Source organism: Bubalus bubalis, chromosome 2 (assembly GCF_019923935.1).
Source record: "Bubalus bubalis isolate 160015118507 breed Murrah chromosome 2, NDDB_SH_1, whole genome shotgun sequence".
In the NCBI taxonomy this organism is placed as follows: domain Eukaryota; kingdom Metazoa; phylum Chordata; class Mammalia; order Artiodactyla; family Bovidae; genus Bubalus; species Bubalus bubalis.
Window position 1 is genome coordinate 83423012 of NC_059158.1, and position 19897 is coordinate 83442908.

Sequence of the window (19897 nt, forward strand, 5' to 3'; positions counted from 1 at the left end):
TAACTCGGGCATAAAAAATAAAATCTTTCCATTTGCAGCATCATGGTTGGATATTGAGGATATTATGCTAAAGTGAAATAAGTCACACAGAGAAAGACAAATGCTGTATTATCTTACTTATATCAGCGTATGGAATCTAAAAAAAGATTAAACAGAACAAAATGGAAACAGACTCAAAGATACAGAGACCAAATGAGTGGTTGCCAGAGAGGAGGGGCAGGGTGAAATTGATCAAGGAAATTGAGATACAAATTTCCAGTTGTATGATAAATAAGTCACATGTATGTAATATACAGCATAAGTAATATCTATAATATTGTAATAATTTGTATGGGGACAGATTGTTACTAGGGTTGTTCTGATGATCATTTCATAATGTATGTAAATGTCAAATCACTACTTAGTGCACCTAAAACTCACATAATATCCTATGTCAACTGTATTTCAATTTTTAAAAGTGACCCAAAAAAAGTGACTCCTTGATTCTACTTTGTGGAAATAGGATAATGAGATCATTTGGTGAAACATGAATAGAAGTGATTATACTGCTTTAGAGTCTTTCCTCTTCCCCTTCTACAATCCTTCTGGAATTTCTACTCAAAACCACACCACTTAGCATTGATCAATCATGTCCCACAGGGAGGGTGGGCTTTTATAGATAGAATATCAAGTTATCCTTTACTCACTCCATTGAGAGTTAAAGGGGAGGTGAAGGTATTTTTCCTTCCAGGTACCATTTGGATTTGAAATCCCAGACAAAGGTAGTGGAAGATTCAGTCAGGAACACACTGTTGGGAGTTTTCCTGTATCAGATCATGTGGAAAGTAGACAGTAGGCAACTCCCCCAACCTCCGTATGACTAGGGAAACATCTGTTCCACCAGCAATGGAAAGAAAGTTCATAGGAAACATGGAAAATTATCCGAGGTAACTTTTACCTGCTTCCTCATTTTGCATAGGCTAAAGGCTAGTAGGTTCACTGAAAGTCATTTCACGTTCCAACCTCAATCTATGTAAATGGATGACTGCAACCTAAATGTAACTTGATTTAAGTACTACCTTATATCATGTATGGTCTGGACTGTCCAAAGCTTGCCTTTGCTATCAAAGTACAAGTTCTTTAGAGACAAGAATGGTGCTTAATTGCCTTCTCCATCCCCCACAGTACATGTAGCAGAGTGCTAAGAACACAGTGCTCAAATTACTGTATGGGCCACTGTCCATTGGGAGCACAGTGAAGGACCTCTGTCTACAAATGTTCCTGGACACAGAAGGCATTCTTTAATATGCATGATCAGTCCTGTCTGACTCTTTGTGACCTACAGGCTATAGCCCACCAGACTCCCCTGTCCATGGGATTTCCCAGTGAAGAATACTGGACTGGGTTGCCATTTCCTACTCCAGGGGATCTTCCTAACCCAGGGACTGAGCCCACATCTCCTGCATCTCCTGCATTGGCAGGTGGATTCTTTACCACTGAGCCGCCTGGGAAGCCCATTCTCCAGTTGTGGCATCAAGCAATTAAGTCTTACAAAAAATTGTTGGGGCTGACAATAATAGTAATCCTTTAATTATACTGAGGAGATGACCAGCACAATTCCCAACTCTGTTATTTCTTGTTTTGTGAAATGTCTCATTTGAGGTCACATGTTTGTTTGAATACTGTAGGATTGCGATATGAGAGAACATATGTTTATCAACTGCCTTACTACTCGCTATTTTGATAGCCTAACAGTTTTTGTTCCCTTTAAGTTAACCAAGCATACACATATTGCTTATTTTTCAGGAATGATATATTTATGTATATTTGACCATTACTTTCTGTTAATTCCAAATCTCCCTGACACTTTACATAACAAAATTATAAGCACATAATGGTGGGCTACAGTCCATGGGGTTGCAAAGAGGCAGAAATGACTGAGCAACTGAGCACAATCACATTAAATATTCCCAGTTGTGCCTATGTTGAAATTTTTTGTGGTTAAGATGAAATTCTGGTGTTGTAATAAAATAATGATATTTCATGAAAATCTGTTATGAAGTCAAGATCTGAGCTGAGTTTGAGGACTATTTTAAAAATTTAAAACATGATTCTAGATCCTTAGATTAAAAAAAAAAAAAAAGAAAAACCTGGCTATATAGACATTTAAGAAGAGTGCCAAATTGTCATGATCTAAGAACTCAATTACACTAGTTTTAAGAAATCTGAGATGTTCATTCACTTCCAGACCCTCTGATTGTGTATTTTTTTAATCAGTGAAAGTCTTTTTCTAAGTGCAATGTCACAGTCAGGTCTTTGTTCAACTCTGTTTTGTGTGGGTATTTGTTATGTTTTTAACATCAGATCAAGCAGCAGGTCACACAGCCCTTTAGAAGCAACTAAAGCATGTGATGTTTCCCCTCCAAACAACAGTGTGAGCTGACACGTAGGGAGCATTTACTCTGAGTCAAGTGTTTTGCATATATTATCATCCTTAATCTATATAAATTTCACGTATGAAGATACAGAGACACAGAGTGATTGGCGCCATTAACAGGTCACCATGGGTTTTTTTTAATTGAAGTATAGTTGATCTCTATGGGCTTCTCAGGTGGCCTTAGGGGTAAAGAGCCCACCTGCCAGTGCAGGAGACAGAAGAGGCACAAGTCCAATTCCTGGGTCGGGAAGATCCCCTGGAGGAGGGCATGGCAACCCACTCCAGTATTCTTGTGTGGAGAATCCCATGGACAGAGGAACCTGGAGGGTCACAGTCCATGGAGTCTCAAAGAGTTGGACATGACTAAAGCGACTTAGCACCCACTCATGCATAGTTGATTTATAACATTATATCACTTTCAGGTGTACAACTTAGTGATTCAATATTTTTATAGATTATACTCCATTTAAAGTTATTACTAATATGAAGCAATGGCTATATTTGCCTATGCTATACAATACATCCTTGTAGCCCATCTATCTTATACATAGTAGTTCGTATCTCTTAATCTCCTTCCCTTATCCTATGCCTCCTACCTTACTCCCTCTCCACTGTAGCCACTAGTTTGTTCTCTATATCCGTGAGTTTGTTTCTTTTTTCTTATATTCACTAGTTTGTTTTATTTTTTAGATTCTACTTATAAGTGATGAAACAGTATTTGTCTGTCTGACTTACTTCACTAATCATAATGTTCTCTTGGTCCATCCACATTGCTGGAGATGGCAGAATTTCATTCTTTTTTTGACTGAGTAGTATTCGAGTGCATATGTGTGTATGTGTACATATACTACATCTTCTTTATTCATCCATCTGTCAATAGACACTTAAATAGCTCACACTAGTTTTAAGTGGTAGAAAGTGAACACAAGCTTTCAAACCCTGTTGCCCATGTTTTTAATCATTATGCTAGTCAGAGATTTCCTAAGTATAAGGCTTTAAATCATGCAAAATAAATGTATTCATGTCTCCTTCCATTTTTTAAGTTAAAAATCTTGCATTGAGTTTACCTGTAAGTGAGGTTAAGAGTAATTCAGAATATACATAGATAGACTTTAAAAAAGGGTTAAATACAAAAAAAATGAAATTAAAAGTTTTTCATCTAAGCTGATAATGTTTAGCTAATAGCCTTTACCTTAGTTAATAAGGTAGTACCTTAGAAATTCTTTTCCTATTGTGGCTTCTGAATCATCATTAAGTAAAGTAAGGATCTTTACAGGTGATGATATAATAGAATCAGACCTTCAATTTGCAAAGTTAAGGAAATGATATTACTTAGTATAACTAAAATAATATAGAATAAAATTATTCAGACTTATATTAGTTATTTAATAAAAAGCAAAACCCCATTTAGAACTTAGCTTCCTTTTTATTTTATTGTTTTCATGGCAGTAGAACCAAATGATTTATTTTCCAAGGCAAATGAACCCTCAATTTTAAAGGATTCGTTTTAGAAACAAAATAAGTCCCATTCTTGTTAATAACAATCCAACATCTTGGCACTAGCGTTGCTGTTAGAGAAAGGAGGCATCTGCAGTAATTGGGTCCTTTGGGTTTCCACTTGCAGCAGAACAAAGAGAAAAGATGAAGCAGCTGGTGCCTGTGGCCAGGCTAACCAGCCCAACAAGCACGGTGTGCGGCATACAGCGGAGGGAAGAAAGCAAACCTGTTACCCAGCAAGAGCACACAGAGTGAGCGAGCCGTAGTGCAAGCCGCCAAAGACCTCTGAGCTAGAGTTTCTCTTTAAGGTATAGGAACACATTTCATGAGTCCAGATTGATTACAAAATAGAAATTTTAAGGATGTTTAAGCACTCTTTTCTTTAGTTTTCAGCCTCCTTGCATCAGATGAGAGGTTTCTGTTCAGGTAGGACAATTCAAATACTTTTCCAATCTGTACTGCCAGTAAAAATATTCAACACCTTCTGTTATTTCCCACCTGCAAACTGCAAAATGCCCTGGCATCAGTAGTGTGTATATCAAAGGATAGTGCTTTCCCTTTTTATAAATAGGCTATATATTTTCTTGTCTCTTGATAAACAGTTATGGCATTTATGTACTATCAGGAAATTTTGAAAATTATTACTAAGCCAGTGGTGTATCCTCCGACAAGGCTATATTAGATAGATGAAATTAGTTGGACTAATTTATAGGGAATGGACTTCCCAGGTGGCTCAGTGGTAAAGAATCCTTCTGCCAATGCAGGAGACACAGAAGATGTAGGTTTGATCCCTGGGTAGGGAAGATCCCCTGGAGGAGGAAATGGCTACCCAGTCCAGTATTCTTGCCTAGAAAATCCCATGGACAGAGGAGCCTGGCGGTCTACAGTCCACGGGGTCACGAGGAGTCAGACACGAGTGAGCAACTGAGCACACACATACACACAACTTGTAGGGAATAGAGCAGATGTTTTTATCATTTTACTGATAATCTTGGGTCTTAGCAACAATCTCTACCAAGACGGAGCTTTCAAATATTAAGGAAGTAACTGCTATCTAGACAAGATACTCAACTGGACTTCTTCCAGTACAAACATCAGCTATAAACTTTTCCCACTAATTGCTACTTTCTCAACCTTTAAGAATTATGACATAAACAGAACACCCATTGCTTTGCGCTGCCCAGCAAGTTAGGTTTGGAAGAGTCCCAAAATGCTGACTGATGACAGCTTCTGAGCAGCAGCTGGTTGCAGTTTCCATCCGGATAGCACTTTCACACTCCATAGTTCCTGATGAAGTTGCTTCACATGTTCCTATGAACAGCCTTTTATCACTATCTCCACACACACAGACACACACACATGCACATACTCACACATGCATGCACTCACAAACATGTTGTTGTTTAGTCACTAAGTTGTGTCCGACTCTTTTGTGACTCCATGAACTATAGCCTGCCAGGCGCCTCTCTGTCCATGGATTCTCCAAGCAAGAATACTGGAGTGGGTAGCCATTCCCTTCTTCAAGGGATCTATCCGAGCCAGGGATTGAACCCGGGTCTCCTGCACTTGCAGGCGGACTCTCTACTACTGAGCCACTAGGGGACTCCTCCTGTGTTTGTATTTTTTATTTTCAAAAATTATTTCATTGAAATCAAAGGATAATTATTATAAGCATAGATTAAGTATATTTTATAATTCAAAAAAACATCAGTTTCAAATGTCATAATGGAGCCTAAGAAATACATAATTCATTTAACTCTGCTGCTGCTGCTGTTGCTAAGTCACTTCAGTCGTGTCCAACTCTGTAGCCATATGAAAATTAATCCTTTATATGCTGTGTACTTTTGTAGGTATTCATCTGTATTCAGGTACTATGAATAGCAAAGTTATATTGTTCATATATTTCAAATTAGAAGATGACACTTCTTAGTATTTTCCCATTCTTATGTCTGTGACTATAGAAATATTTTCCATGAAGTGTGGTTCCTCCTATTCTTCCCCAAATTTTTAGCTGCTGCCTGGCCAGTCTGACTTCATGTGCTCCTCTTAATTGATATTTCTCCTGACTTGCTGTTTTTGTTAAAAACTTGTATTTTTGAAATCATATGATGATATATATTTTTGGTATGAGAGTAGTACTTAGTATAAAGCAAAGTAAATTCAGTAAATGGTGATACTGAAAAAATCTTTCTTTTAAAAATATTTTAAGGTATAATCTGTTCTTTTACATCACCCAATTTCAAAATCAGTTTTCTATGATTTTCCCCTGGGGTTACTTTACCAAAATAATGTCAAAAAGTTTCAAACTGTAGTTGATAGGTGTATAGGGTTTTGTTATATGATTCTTTCTACTTTTCTGTATATTTACAAATTTCCATAATAACTTTTCAAGTTTGGAAAATATATATTTTGTGGTATGTTTCTTTTTCATTCTTAACCTTACCATATTTACTGAGTGCCTGTTTAAAAAAAACAGCTTGTGTTTTATGACTTAAGAAAGTACCCTTTATCATATGATTATATTTAATATATTTTAATCATATGCTTCTTTTATTTAATATATAAATAATATTTAACATAATCAAAAAATATATTATCTAAAATACATTTAATTTTAACATTATTTCATTTGCAGAATTCCTTACAGATTTGGCCTCCTCAAATGGAAAGTCTCTTTCCTTTGAAGTCAGTAACTTGTGGTCTATTTATAATAGAGAGCAATACTCCCTGTAATTTTCAGTCTGACATTCCCCCTCAGGTTGGACTTATCCATAAACTAATGTGGGGGAGGGAGGATGAGTCATAGCTATTTAGTTCTGCTGTCAATTTTCTAGGGTAATTAATGTGAGTAGTTTTACTTGAAAGAGGATTTAGAAATGCTATTTCATGCTAAGTACCCTGAGGGGTACAGTTTTCCTTTCTCATATAGACAGGCACCTACTTTCTTACAAGGTCAAGAAAAGAGAAGAGATAAGACGCATGCCCTGTGTACACCTCCGAATATTCCCGTTTTGTACACAGTTGACAAACCTCTCGGTTTTAAACGGTAGAGTAGGTACACAGCAATTTGAGATGAAGAGTATAAGGAAATATGATGTGACTGAAAATAAGGGAACTTTGAACAGTTTGCCAGGAATTAGCCATACCATCTGCTTTATTTTTTATATTATTTTTTGATTATTATTTCTTAAGCCTGATATACTATTATATTATTTTACTTTTCTCATCTGTAAATATACCGTCGGAAAAGGAAAGTCTTTCTTGGAATTATTTTTCTTTCCTTTGTCTGATTTAACTGAAGCTGTCATACTTGTCACATGCATGATGATAGATAGATTTTCTAGGTGTTTTTTTTTTTTTCCAAACTGTCCCAGAAAGGCTCCACTCAGTAACATTGTCTTATTTCTTGTTTTCAATATGCAGGGTGTGCTCTGTGCAGCTCCCTTAATTTTTATCATTCCATCGGCATGTTATCTGAAGCTGTCTGAAGAACCCACGACACACTCAGATAAGATTATGTCCTGCGTCATGCTTCCCATTGGTGCTGCGGTGATGGCTGTTGGATTCGTCATGGCAGTCACCAACCCTCAAGACTGCAGCCACGGGCAGGAAATGTTCTATTGCTCCCTGGACAATTTCTCCCTCACAAACATTTCAGTCTCTCATTTTCAACTGACAACGCAACTTTCTATTTTAAACGTCAGTGTCTTTCAGTGAGTTGCCTCCTTTAAAAAAAAATATGCATTTTTATAGACTTCTAAATTGCATAATAACATTCACACGTTTTAATCTCCGTATTATAAAATTATTACTTTGGCATTTATCGGGATTTGGTTTCTTTACTCTTTAGTCCAATGTAAAAGATAAAAAGGAAAAGAAAGTTGAATGTATTTTATCTTAAACCAGGGAAAATATAAATGTTTTAATGACTGTACTGCACAAATCTTAAAGGCAGAAGGAAAAGTAAGGTCTTTGACATTTGCTGCCATCCTCTCAAAGAACTTTTCTCTTTTTAAACCAATATATTGTGCTCTAAAATGAGTAGATGATTGTGGGTTTAAATTTTCTGTGTGTCCTTTAAGAAAAACATAGAGGGCTTTTTGTTTTTTAAAGTCTAAGGAAAACTCAAGACGATTAAAGAGGCAAGATATCCCAAGACTAAGTGAAGCTCTCCATTGTCATTTCAGTAACGTGCTTTGTTGAGAGGGAAGTGACCCCCTGGAGTAATGAGTAAAGTCCTGCCCATGTTAGGAAGCATAACTCATAGACTGGGCGTACAGAGCAAGGTCTGTGAGGAATCAAAATTACCTCGAAAGTTTTAATCCTAGTGAGAATATAATGGTAGTGCCATTAAATAAAGTGTAAAATGGGGAAAAACCACAAGTTCTTCTAAGGCACAAGCTCAAGGGATCAGTTCTGCATCAGCTTTGGAGCTGTTGAATGTGAAGAGCAGGTGGGAAGCTGAATTTTCAGACTAGAACCTCAAGAGAAGAATCAGGGCTACATAAGAGGTATTCTCATTACTCTGGGGGTCCTTGGAGAGACTCTTGGATGCTCTTGTTGACTAGATTCTCCAGAAGGAGACAGAAAGATGGAGTGTGCCTTGTCGGGTATTTATTCACTTCCATGGTGGCTCAGACAGTGAAGAATTTGCCTGAGATGCAGGAGACTTGGATTCTATCCCTGAGTAGAAAGATTCCCTGGAGAAGGAAATGCCAACCCACTTCAGTATTCCTGCCTGGAGAATTCCATGGACAGAGGAGCCTGGTGGGCTACAGTCCATAGGGGTCCCAAAGAGTCGGACATGAGTGAGTGACTAACACACATAACTAATGGAAGAGAGGGGGAAAGCAAGATCAGGTGGGCTAAAAGGACCTCTAGTGCAGGCTGGCAGAACCTCAGCCAGGTCTGCAAGGAATCTGGAGCATATATGGCCCCTCAGAGTTGTCTCAATTCAAATGAAATAGCCAAGTCTGAACACCCCTGCCTCCAATAGTCCTTGTACGTGGGCAGCTCTTTGCAGCTGAGCAGACCCTAAAGGAACTGAGAGCTGGAGGCGGTTGGCTGATGGCTGGGTCACCAATGCTTCCTTGTGGGTGGGTGGGGGGCGGTGGGGATCCTGTGTTCATCACAGCTGGCCTCAGTTTTTAATAAGAATTTTTTTTATATCTCAATGAATATTTCATGTTTTCATACCCCTGACAATCTTTAAAAAAAAAAAAAACAAGAAAATTTGGGCCCATTTGGATGGCTAGCTTAAGTCATGTATCACCCATGATTTCATTTCTCACCTTTTCATTTGTGTTTCAGTCAAGTTATCAAGTTGACAGTCTATAGTATTATATAAATTGCTGTCGAATAGTGAGAAAATATGACAGAGTTAATACATACCTGATGTGTTTGTACAAATCACAGCCAAAAAAAAAAAAAAAAAACCCATAAGAAGTATATAATGAATATTTCACAGCAGTTTGAATACAGAAGTGGTGAAAGCTGAGTTGTCATGTGACTTATAATAAGAAAGGCCTATTGAAAGCAAAAAAACTGCCCCTTAGCCAGCAGGGCCATGCTCAGGCTTTGAGTGGTAGTATTCACTTCAACAAAACATCATCCATGCCACTAAATTAATACAAATTCTTTTGGCTATATAGCTTTTCTGCATTTCATTTCTACAGTTGGTTTTTGTAGTTAAGAATCATAAAGTTAGGTGATTTGTATCCATTTTTATATTGATACGTGTTTTGGTGAAATACTAATCAAAATGCTTTCATTCCTAACTGAGAGAATGTGAGAAAATTTTGCAGCAGTTCATCCCTACATTACTCAGGACTGAGAAACACTGACCTACATAGTTATTAGATAAAGTCATAGGAGATGAGGTTTCCAAGGGTGTACAAAGAAAAGTACGTCAAGGATAACGTAATTTAGTGCTTAACCTTCTATTATCTTGTACTTTTGCTATTGCTTCAGATACATTAACCTTGGCTCAAGTTCGTGAAAAGTTCCAGATAGGAACTGAGTCCTGCATTAATGCCTAACAAATATTTGTTCTGGTTTTGTGTTTTCCAAATCAATTGTAGAAAAAGACTACCCTGGACCCAGTTATTAGCTGCAAAGTTGACCAACATCTTTCAAGTTATGGTCGAATAAGTGTTAGAAACACATCTATTTCACAAGAATACTTACTAATATTTTACCAACGTTCAGAACTTCGAGAACCACCCCTTCTATGTTCTGCCTTAGATTCATGAGGTTTCCACTGAAACTTATTCCAAGCTACCTCTTACCCCTAACAAAACAACTTGAATATTTAACCCAGTTTTGCACCGTGGCTTATTTGACCTTACAAAGTTCTTCTTAATTTAAAAAAGGAGAGGGAATAGTAATAAGTGTAAATAAGTGTAAATAGTAATAAGTGCCTTAGTGTAAACACTAAGGCAAACACAGAGCACTACATTTCCTTTAAAGGATATAGATTGGATGGCATCTGTAAAACTTACAAATTGGATCCTTGTACCTGTCACTTATAATAGGATCTCTAATCTCAACGCTAACTTCCAATATCAAAACAGGGAGATTGCTTTGCCTCTGACCGGCTACAGTGGTATCAAGCAATAATTGTTGTCTCTTGTCTTTCCTAAAAGGACTCTGAAATCCAGGTTATCCAACCAGGAAAATCTCAACTAGTCCTCCTCTGGAGTCATACTGCGCAGCACACATCACCTTAATGAAAGATTAATTTATTGGAAAGGAGCAGGCCTCCTCCTCGTTTATCTGCTGTGATCTTCTCAGGGAAGCAGTGCTGGTCTGTTTTTTAGTAGAGCTGGCCACTGACAGGGCCAGGTGTTGGCAGTTATTCTCAAGCATGGACCAGCAGGTGACCATGAGATGAGGGACCCATAAATGCTTAAGTGACATTGATGGAGGTAATAATTAGCTGCACCAATCAAATAAGCCTAAAGGAGATCAGTCCTGGGTGTTCATTGGAAGGACTGATGTTGAAGCTGAAACTCCAATACTTTGGCCACCTGATGCGAAGAGCTGACTCATTTGAAAAGACCCTGATGCTGGGAAAGATTGAGGGCAGGAGGAGAAGGGGATGACAGAGGATGAGATGGTTGGATGGCATCACCGACTCAATGCACATGGGTTTGGGTAGACTCTGGGAGTTGGTGATGGACAGAGAGGCCTGGCGTGCTGTGGTTCATGGGGTCACAAAGAGTCAGACATGACTGAGTGACTGAACTGAACTGAACTGAATCAAATAAGCTCCTTGAAGAATTTGTAATTATTCTAAAAAGTGTAGAAAGGATTTGCCCAGATAACAGAGTAGACATGCAGAGTGAATGAGAGGTACCATGAGCAGGAGAACATAAGACTGGGAGAGAAAGAAAACAGTACCGTCATCCTCTAGAGCTGTGGTTCACAAACGTCAACACGAGTCAGAATCATTGAAAAGAAAGTGAAAGTGTTAGTTGCTCAGTCATGTCTGATTCTTTGCAACCTTATGGACTGTAGTCCACCTGACTCCTCTGTCCATGGAATTCTCCAGGCAGGAATACTGGAGTGGGTAAGCCATTCCTTTCCCTAGGGGCTCTTCCCATTCCAGGGATGGAACCCAGGTCTCCTGCATTGCAGGCAGATTCTTTACCATCTTAGCCACTAGGGGAGGCCCAGAATCATGGGAGGGCTTGTTAAAATACAGGTTGCTGGGCCCCACCAACAGAGTTTCTGGTTCTGGGATGAGGCCTGAGAATTTGCATTTGTTCAAAGTTCCCAGCTGATCTGACTGCCATATTTGAATAAGGATGGAGATTGGACAAAAGATGGGGCCATTGTTTCAGAGGCTGAGCAGAAAACAAGCAGCGTGTAGAAATGCCAGGCTGGAGTTCAGAAGGGAATGGAGAGTAGAGACAGGAGAGAGAGCTCTTGGCAGAGTAACTGTACTTTTCCTTTGTCTCTTTGAAAACTCATTTGGAGGAACTCAAGGAGGGGAGAGGAGAAACCCAGACAGGAAGATTAGTGAAGAGTAATGACAAGGGAGGGGAGGACAGCGAACAAAGAAGGAAACAGATTACCGTCTAAAGACAACACAGCTGCTGTGTTAAGCAGAAAGCCTGGTTTGGAACCTACAGGCATTCAGGGAAAATTGTGTGAGCTCCATAGTTCTTATTATGAGAAGGAAAAAAATATATGGTTTCCTCAAAAAATACACCAAGTTTTCCTAGGACTAAACCAAATGTCTTACTTGGAAAAAATATCTTATTTGGAACATTAGTAAAACTGGGTTGTACTCATAATAACATCATGCAGATAAAGAATGCATGCAACTATCTTTAAAGGATCATTCCACTGAAATCTGCTCATTGAAAATGAAGATTATCAATAAATTTAATTTTGGAATTTTTTACTATATTGTTCCTTTATAGTGCTATGCTAAATCTTTCATTTTTTTAAAAAGGCACATAGAGATTTAGCTTGTCCTTCATTCCTAACACCTACCTGATATGGTTCTTACCAACTCACACCCAGACTAATACCACAGCCTCTTACCTGAGCATTCTGCTTCCAGGCTCCCCTCCCTTCAAGATTATTTGTGCATCACTCCAAATCATTTCACTAAATGAATGCTTTAATAACACCAAATGCTTGTTCAAAAGCTTTCCGTGATAAACTCTTCTGCTTACAGGATAAGGTACAAACTCTGAAGCTTGTATTCAAAGCTTTTATAATATGGCCTCAACCTGTCATTCTGGCCTCATCTTCCATGACAGAAGGAAGGAACCTTTTTTTCTGGACTAACTAAAGCATTCCTTTATATCAAAATTGCTTTCTGCTGCTATTGCCATTGATCTTGAATTCTTGCCATTTTCTCATCTGAAATATCCAAGCCCTCCTTTCCCATCCTCAGCACATTCTATTAGTCCTCCAGTCTTCTCCCCATGCCATCCCTGACAACTCTGCTGCAAGGTAATTCGACCTCCTTTGGAATTCTTTGTCTTGCAGTTGTTATGTGAAGAAACCATGTCCAGCTAACCAGACCAAAAGTTGAGGACAGTGTGTTTTAAAGTCTCTTTTTATTCTTCATAGTCCATAACATGGTGTCTTAAACGTAGTAAACACCTAAGTATTAGAAGTGAGATTGATAGTATAAAAAGGGAAAATGGTTGATTGTACTTATAGCCAAACCTAGTAGTTTAATTGCACTTTTCCAACTATAATGATTGTCATTCAGTGAAGTAGCAAGTTAATGTGATGCAGTCATTCATCTAACAAGTTGGTTTAGGAAGTTAAATTGAGGTTCTTGTTTTGCTTCATTAAGCACAGAAGCTTCACAGAAACTGTTTAGAATATTCTTTAAAGAATTCTTCAAGTGCATACCAATCAGCCCATATCTTTTTGTTCATTTTGACTGCTAAATAAAAATTTTCTTGTCTTTTTCTTATTTGCAAGCTGCTTGGGTCTAAGACCATGTCATACTTAGTATTTTTTGCCAATATATACTCATATATCTTACTCATTCAAGGTGCTTGGATAAACACTGAATAACTTGAATTTACCTAATTCAAAGGTATTTAAGTAAAATCTATAATTTGCAAAAAAAAACTTACCTTAATTCTTTCATTTATTATTGTTCCTAAAGAAACAAACAGTCAAAACTTTAAAGCATACAATTACCACCTTGTTTAATCTCATCTGACAGTTTAGTAATTTGACAGAACACTAAAAAGAAGAGGTGGTTTAGGAACATGCAGGCAACAATTTAAGGAAAACACCTGAGGCAACAAAAGATTTTGCAGTTTAAAATTTGAAAGGCTTTGAAAATTTTTATTTCCAAGGCACAGTGGCAGCTGTGTGTTTATTATCTTTTAATTTTGTTTTGCCAGAGGACAACAGGGCTAGTTCCAGAAAAACAAATCCACTCCAGGCTTCTTACAGTCAGGTCCCTCTCATCACACTAGTGTTCGTTAGCTCTTTAGGTTCTGGGAGAAAACATCTTCTAAGAAAAAAAGCAAAATTATTGTACCTCAGAATGACAGCCTTTGGGTGACTTCTGACATTTCTTACACAACTTTGCATTCTTGTAAAGTCTTAAAAAGAATTTTCTAAGTTACCTTAACCCTTTTAACTGTTGTTTCTCTGTTTGCAAGACATAGACGAACTGGAAGTTGAGTGATAGGACCTTGGGTTTTATGTGCTCTGTGTTTCAAAGCATTTCATAATAAATTTAAATTTGTTTAAAAAAACTATAAGAATAGACAGGGAAGGAGTTAAGAGTAAAAATATTTTTTTTAATAGGGCTTAGAAAACCCCTGGGTTTTGTAGAAGGGGGTAGTTGATTGCACAAACCTAATGGGAGATGCTAGAAGACATTCTGACCTTTCAAAGTAGATATTTTAAACAAGACTAAGAAATTTTAAAATATTAGCTTCAGGTGGAAATTTTTCTCAGAACAAATGATTTTAAATGTATAATCTAAATGCCAGCTGAGGACTCCTCACCCCCAAGTGAACTGGTTAAACCTGATCCTAAACCCCATCCCACACTCAGGAGCCTACTCCTTAATTTTGGTAAATTATCCTGGCTTACATTCTTACGCTTCTCTCTGACACCATAAACCAATGTTCTTTTGCTCTGTACCTGTAAAAGTCCATGACACTCCAGATGCAAAACACAGTCCCTTCAACAAATTCCATAAAAACCTATTCACATCATTTGTTTTTGTTGTTCAGTTGCTAAATCCTGTCTGAGTCTTTGCAACCCCTTGGGCTCCAGCTTGCCAGGCTTCCCTGTCCTATCTCCCGGAGTTGGCTCAAATTCATGTCCACTGAGTCGGTGATGCTATCCAACCATCTCATTCTTTGACGCTCCCTTGTCCTTTTGCCTTCAGTCTTCCCCAGCACCAGGGTCTTTTCTAAAGAGTTGGCTCTGCATGCATTGTGTATATTCTGTGTTGTTGTTGCACCTTTTGAAACTTTAGAGTGCTTAGGAGGAAGGGTCACATAGGCTTCACCTCCTAAGCTCCTCCTCTTCTCATTTTCCATCTCCTTCAGATTAACCAGCGCCTCTTTCACTGTGACTTCCTCGGTGAGGTCCCAGCACCTCCAAGCCTTTAGAAGACCCCGATTCCACTTCACTCCGTACCTTGTCATTGTATTTTGTCAACACGAATTCCATTCTCTTCCTAGGAAGAGCTCAGGTGGAAGCTGTGTCAGCACCTTCATGTTTTTCCATTTCCTGACAAACATGTAAACCATCATTTATATTCTGAATTGCACTTCTGGTGGCTTCACTGTCTATAAAAAGAGAGGCCCAGAAGACTTCTGCTTGCAAAAAAAAAAAATAAATAAAAATTAAAACTTGGAAAAAAAATAAAATTTGGGTTCATGGCATTAAACAGAAACAGTTCCATTTAAATGGGTAGCAGAAGGTTGACCAGCTCCCACTGTGGTTTCCCAACACAGCGAACCCGCATGGCTTAAAGCTGTGTTCCCACAGGCCCCTCCTGTGTGTCTCCAGCCAGTGTAGTTTCTCACCTCAACACCTGTACTATTCTCCAAACAACAGCTGTGTGTTTGCCTACTTCCTCTGCACACCGGATAAAACTGGCCTTTCAGAATTAGATTAGAGCAAGCCCAGCTGTTATGGAAATCCTTAATCACTTATTTTTGCATGCCTTTTTTTTTTCCTAAATAAATATTAAACAGCTTAAAACCCATAGTCATTCATATTTTTTCAGTGTTTAGACTGCCTTGCACAGAGTAAGTGATCAAAAAAAGGAAGGATTGAGTCATGAAAGTTGATTTGGGAGAGAGATTAAGAAAGGGACAGGAGAACAACCTGGAGAAAATAAAGCAGCATCACCAAGTACCAAGTGTCTAGGGATTAGGTCCCATAGAAGAATAAGAGCTCACATGGAGCTTGAGGAATCCTTCAACAAGTTCATTTGTTCTACCATTTCATCTGTGCAGGAGTTATTGCTGCCATTGCTGACCCACATGTGAGACCAGTGCTCATTCTCATCATCATATCTGATTCTCTATTTACTGGGAAGGTATTTGCAGGAAACACTAAGATAATTTTTTAATAATTGTGTCAAATAGATCCATAAATTATTTAATTCCCCGCTTTGACTAGAGGAAATTTTCTAAAAGCCGAACAGAACCCAATCACAGACCAAATAAAGACAAATGCATCAAACCCATAACTGGGTTCACAAACGTGCAGCATCTATTGGTGATTAGGAGCTGGGAGGTGGTTATACTGCCTGCCTGAAAAGTAGAGTCCACGGACCAATAGCACCGGCATCACCTCGGGAGCTCTTTGGAAATGCAGATTTCAAGGCCCCACTCCAAATCTAATGAGCCAGAATCTGCATAAAAACAGGAGCCCCAGGTTGTTCACCTTCAAATTTGAAAACCACCAGTGTGCAGGTGGCCCTGTTCTTTGGGAAGGGGCTTCCCAGAATCCACTAGGAATCTTAGTTAAATAAGAAACCACCTCCTGGAGAGTCTATTACATCCACATAAAGGGCTTCTGTTACTGATGAGAATGTGTGATAACACATTCCTGGGAATTTAGGGAGGAAAAACAACTGTAAATCATTGATTTATGGCAATAACAATTAAGTCCATTTCTGTCTATTGTGTTTTTCTTTCTGGAACAATCATGCATTTAAAAAATCATTTTTTCCAACATGGTCTAAAATTGAAACACATTGACCGTATATTTTCTTTGGATCATAATGGCAGTTGTTTTTTTGTTTTTTGGTAACTTTGGTAGAAGCATGGTACAAATGAGGAAAACAAGATTTCCTGTTGATTTCTAGTTTGTATGTAAAGAGCCCAAATGAATAAACCAGAAAGTTTTTAGCATGGAAACATGCCTTGAGTTTATGATTTTATCTGTCATAGACAAACAGCAGGGGTGGGTGTGGAGTCAGGATTATCTTGGCAATACATATTTAAACTCTGAGCATAGTGTTTATATTTAAATGTATAAAAAGGATATCTTAATAGATTAATGTATGAAAGTGACCAAAATTCTCTTTACTTATAGATTAAGTAAGTAGGTGATTAAGCAAAATATTCACTGTCATAAGATATGCTCTTTAGACTGAAGAGCAGCTTAAAATACATTTTGCTTTAATGAAGATGAACATGTAATTATGTTAACATTAAAACCTTAATGAAAGGTATATGCTTTACTTGGGCATCCCACATGGCTCAATTGTAAAGAATCTGCCTGCCAGTGCAGGAAACATAGGTTTGACCCCTGGGCTGTGTCATCGTGTGAGGGTTGGAAAAGAATTTCCAGACATGAGACAAAATGGGAGGGAAATAAAGTTTATTAGAGTGGGAGACTCTGTTAGAAAATCGGGCCCACTCAAGGAAGAACCAACGTTGAACAGGGGTCCTTAGTCCACTTTTATACCCAGGGTACAAAGAATGGGATAGGGGTCTTGCAGATCATTTGTTGATTGGATGAGGCAAGTATCCAGGGTGGAAGGAAGAGTAAGGCAAATACCTTCTCCCTATGGGGTAGTAGGGGAGACAGGTTATACTGCTCAAGAGGACTGAAAATCCATTAATAGTTACAACATAGGGGAGTGAAGGATGATAAAGGCCTCATTTTTCTGTTCCTGCATTCCAAGACCCTCCTTGGTTTTATCTGCTCTTTCATCCTTGGGTCACTACTGGCCAAGAAGATCCTCTAGAGTAGGAAATGGCAACCCACTCCAATATGCTTGACTGGGAAATCCCATGGAAAGAGGAGCCTGGTGGGCTACAGTCCATGGGGTGCCAAAGAGTTGAACACGACTGAGTGACTGAGCACGCACGCATGCTCTATTTAGAAATAAGCAGAGACTTCCCTGGTGGCACCATGGATAGCAGACCTGCCAATGCAGGGGACACAGGTTCAATCCCTGATCCGAGAAGATTCCACATGCTGAGGGGCAACTAAGCCCATGTGCCACAACTACTGAGCCCAAGTGCTGCAGCTATGGAGCCCATGCACCTCGATCCTGTACTCAGCAACAAGAGACACCATTGCAATGAGAAACCCACACACTGCAGTTGTTGTAGCCACGTGCTCCGGGAAACAAACTCACTCAGAAGGACAATGCAGATAGTAGAATACAGTTTATTACACCGGCAGGCCCAAGGCAGAGTCTCCTCTCAGCCAAGGACCCCGACCAGTTTTTGTGAAAACCTTATATACCCTAAGTGTACTTGCTCAAACCCACCTCCCCAAATTCCTTGAAACTAGTCTGGACAAGGTAAAAGATACGATCAAAGTTAACCCATGATTCATGTGTCACAAGACTAGATAAACAGTAGACATTTATCAATAGGACTGTGGTCATATCACGATAAACATTATGACTTTGTTCTGTTACAGAGATAATTAGCATATTCTTTTAGGCAATGGAGAGTCCAAGTACAAAGTCCTGAGGCTCTTTCATCCGGGGGGTCTGGTTTTCCATTGGTATGCCACTTCTATAGACACCGGGCACAAAGTTCAGAGTCCATTGGGAGGGTGACCATGCATGTAGCCTAATGTTCGCAGCCTGGCCTAGAATGGAGTCCAGCTCTGTTTCCTCCTTCACAATGAAGTCCCTGCTTGCCACAACTAGAGAAAACCTGAGCACAGCAATGAAGACTCAGTGCAACCAAAAATTAATTAATAAATAAATGTTGGTGGGTAAGAAGAACTAAGCAAAAGCTAAGTCATACAATTTAAATTTTGTGAGGGTTTGGTATCCAGAGAAGGGAGAGTATTCCTCATTCTAATGTCAAGAACCCTTGACTATGAGGGTGAGCCACAAAAAGTCCTATTTAGGTGAGGAAGACTGGTTTCCTCAGCCACCATGTGACATGGCTTGAGATCTGAGTCCAAAATCAGAAGAATGAGTCTCAACCTTGTCCTTATTCTCACATGCAAGGGATCTAATCTTTTAAACCATTTCCCTCACCTGTAAAGTGAAGAAATCATAATATCCTAGGTTTCTGTGAGTTTTCTGATCTGATATTGCTAGTGCTCAATCACTCAGTCATATCTGACTCTTGCAACTCCATGGACTGTAGCCTGGCAGGCTCCTCTGTCCATGGAATTTTTCTAGCAAGAGTACTAGAGTGGGTTGCCATTTCCTTCTCCAGGGCATCTTCCCAACCCAGGGATCAAACTCATATATTCTTCATTGCATGCACTTGGGAAGTCCATTAACTGTATTACATGTACTTATTTCCTCCCATTTGCTTTTTTCTTGATGAATTAATGATATCATGCCTTATGAATAATGTATTAACTTTAAAATATTTGTTATTTATCTTTTAATTGTGTCATTGATTATTTTATCTGATGAAGTTTTTATTTTACATAGCCAAATATATATTTTTTTAAGATTTTTTTTAATAGTATTTGTAAAAGTTGTTCTTCCATGTAAGAGTACAGACGGACTAGTTCTGACTTACCATTTCTTGCCTTTATGATTAGGCAAAAGTGATATGGATTCAGTAGAAACTGTAATTTGAGTTGTGAGTTGTGATCTTTTCTCAAGCTAGCCATATGCGGTGCTTTCCTCTCTGGTGATGCTGGGTGTGGCAGCAGCTCCAAGTCAGCCACCCACCAGGAGGGTAAATACAGACACATTTTCAAGTTTTCTGTAGCCATATGAACATGCTGTTATTCACTTTCAGTGCAGTAGTCAATAAATTACATGAGACGTTCAACTCTTTATTATAAAATAGGCTTTGTGTTAGATGATTTTCCCAACTGTAGGCTAATGCAAGTGTTCTGAGTACACTGAATGTAGGCTAGGCTCAGCTATGATGTTCAGTGGTGTATTGAATGCATCTCGACATATACCACTTTCAACTTATGATGGATTTATTAGGACTTAAGCCCAGGCATATAGTAGAGGAAGATCTGCAGATAATTCTTCACACCAATCTTCTAGCTTTGAATTAGCTACAATTCACT

The 19897-nt window shown here is 38.6% G+C and overlaps 1 protein-coding gene across 5 annotated transcripts in view; it reads left to right on the forward strand.

Moving 5' to 3' along the window:
• The window catches only part of SLC38A11 (solute carrier family 38 member 11), a 57986-nt gene extending 49914 nt beyond the window's left edge, over positions 1 to 8072 (forward strand). For all 5 annotated transcript variants that reach the window (XM_025275763.3, XM_044934537.2, XM_044934539.2 and 2 more), the window contains one exon: positions 7337 to 8072. In XM_025275763.3, the coding sequence (XP_025131548.3) occupies positions 7337 to 7630 (294 nt within the window). In that variant the 3' untranslated portion in view covers positions 7631 to 8072. The remainder of the gene's footprint in view (positions 1 to 7336) is intronic.
• Positions 8073 to 19897: the final 11825 nt, after the last annotated feature.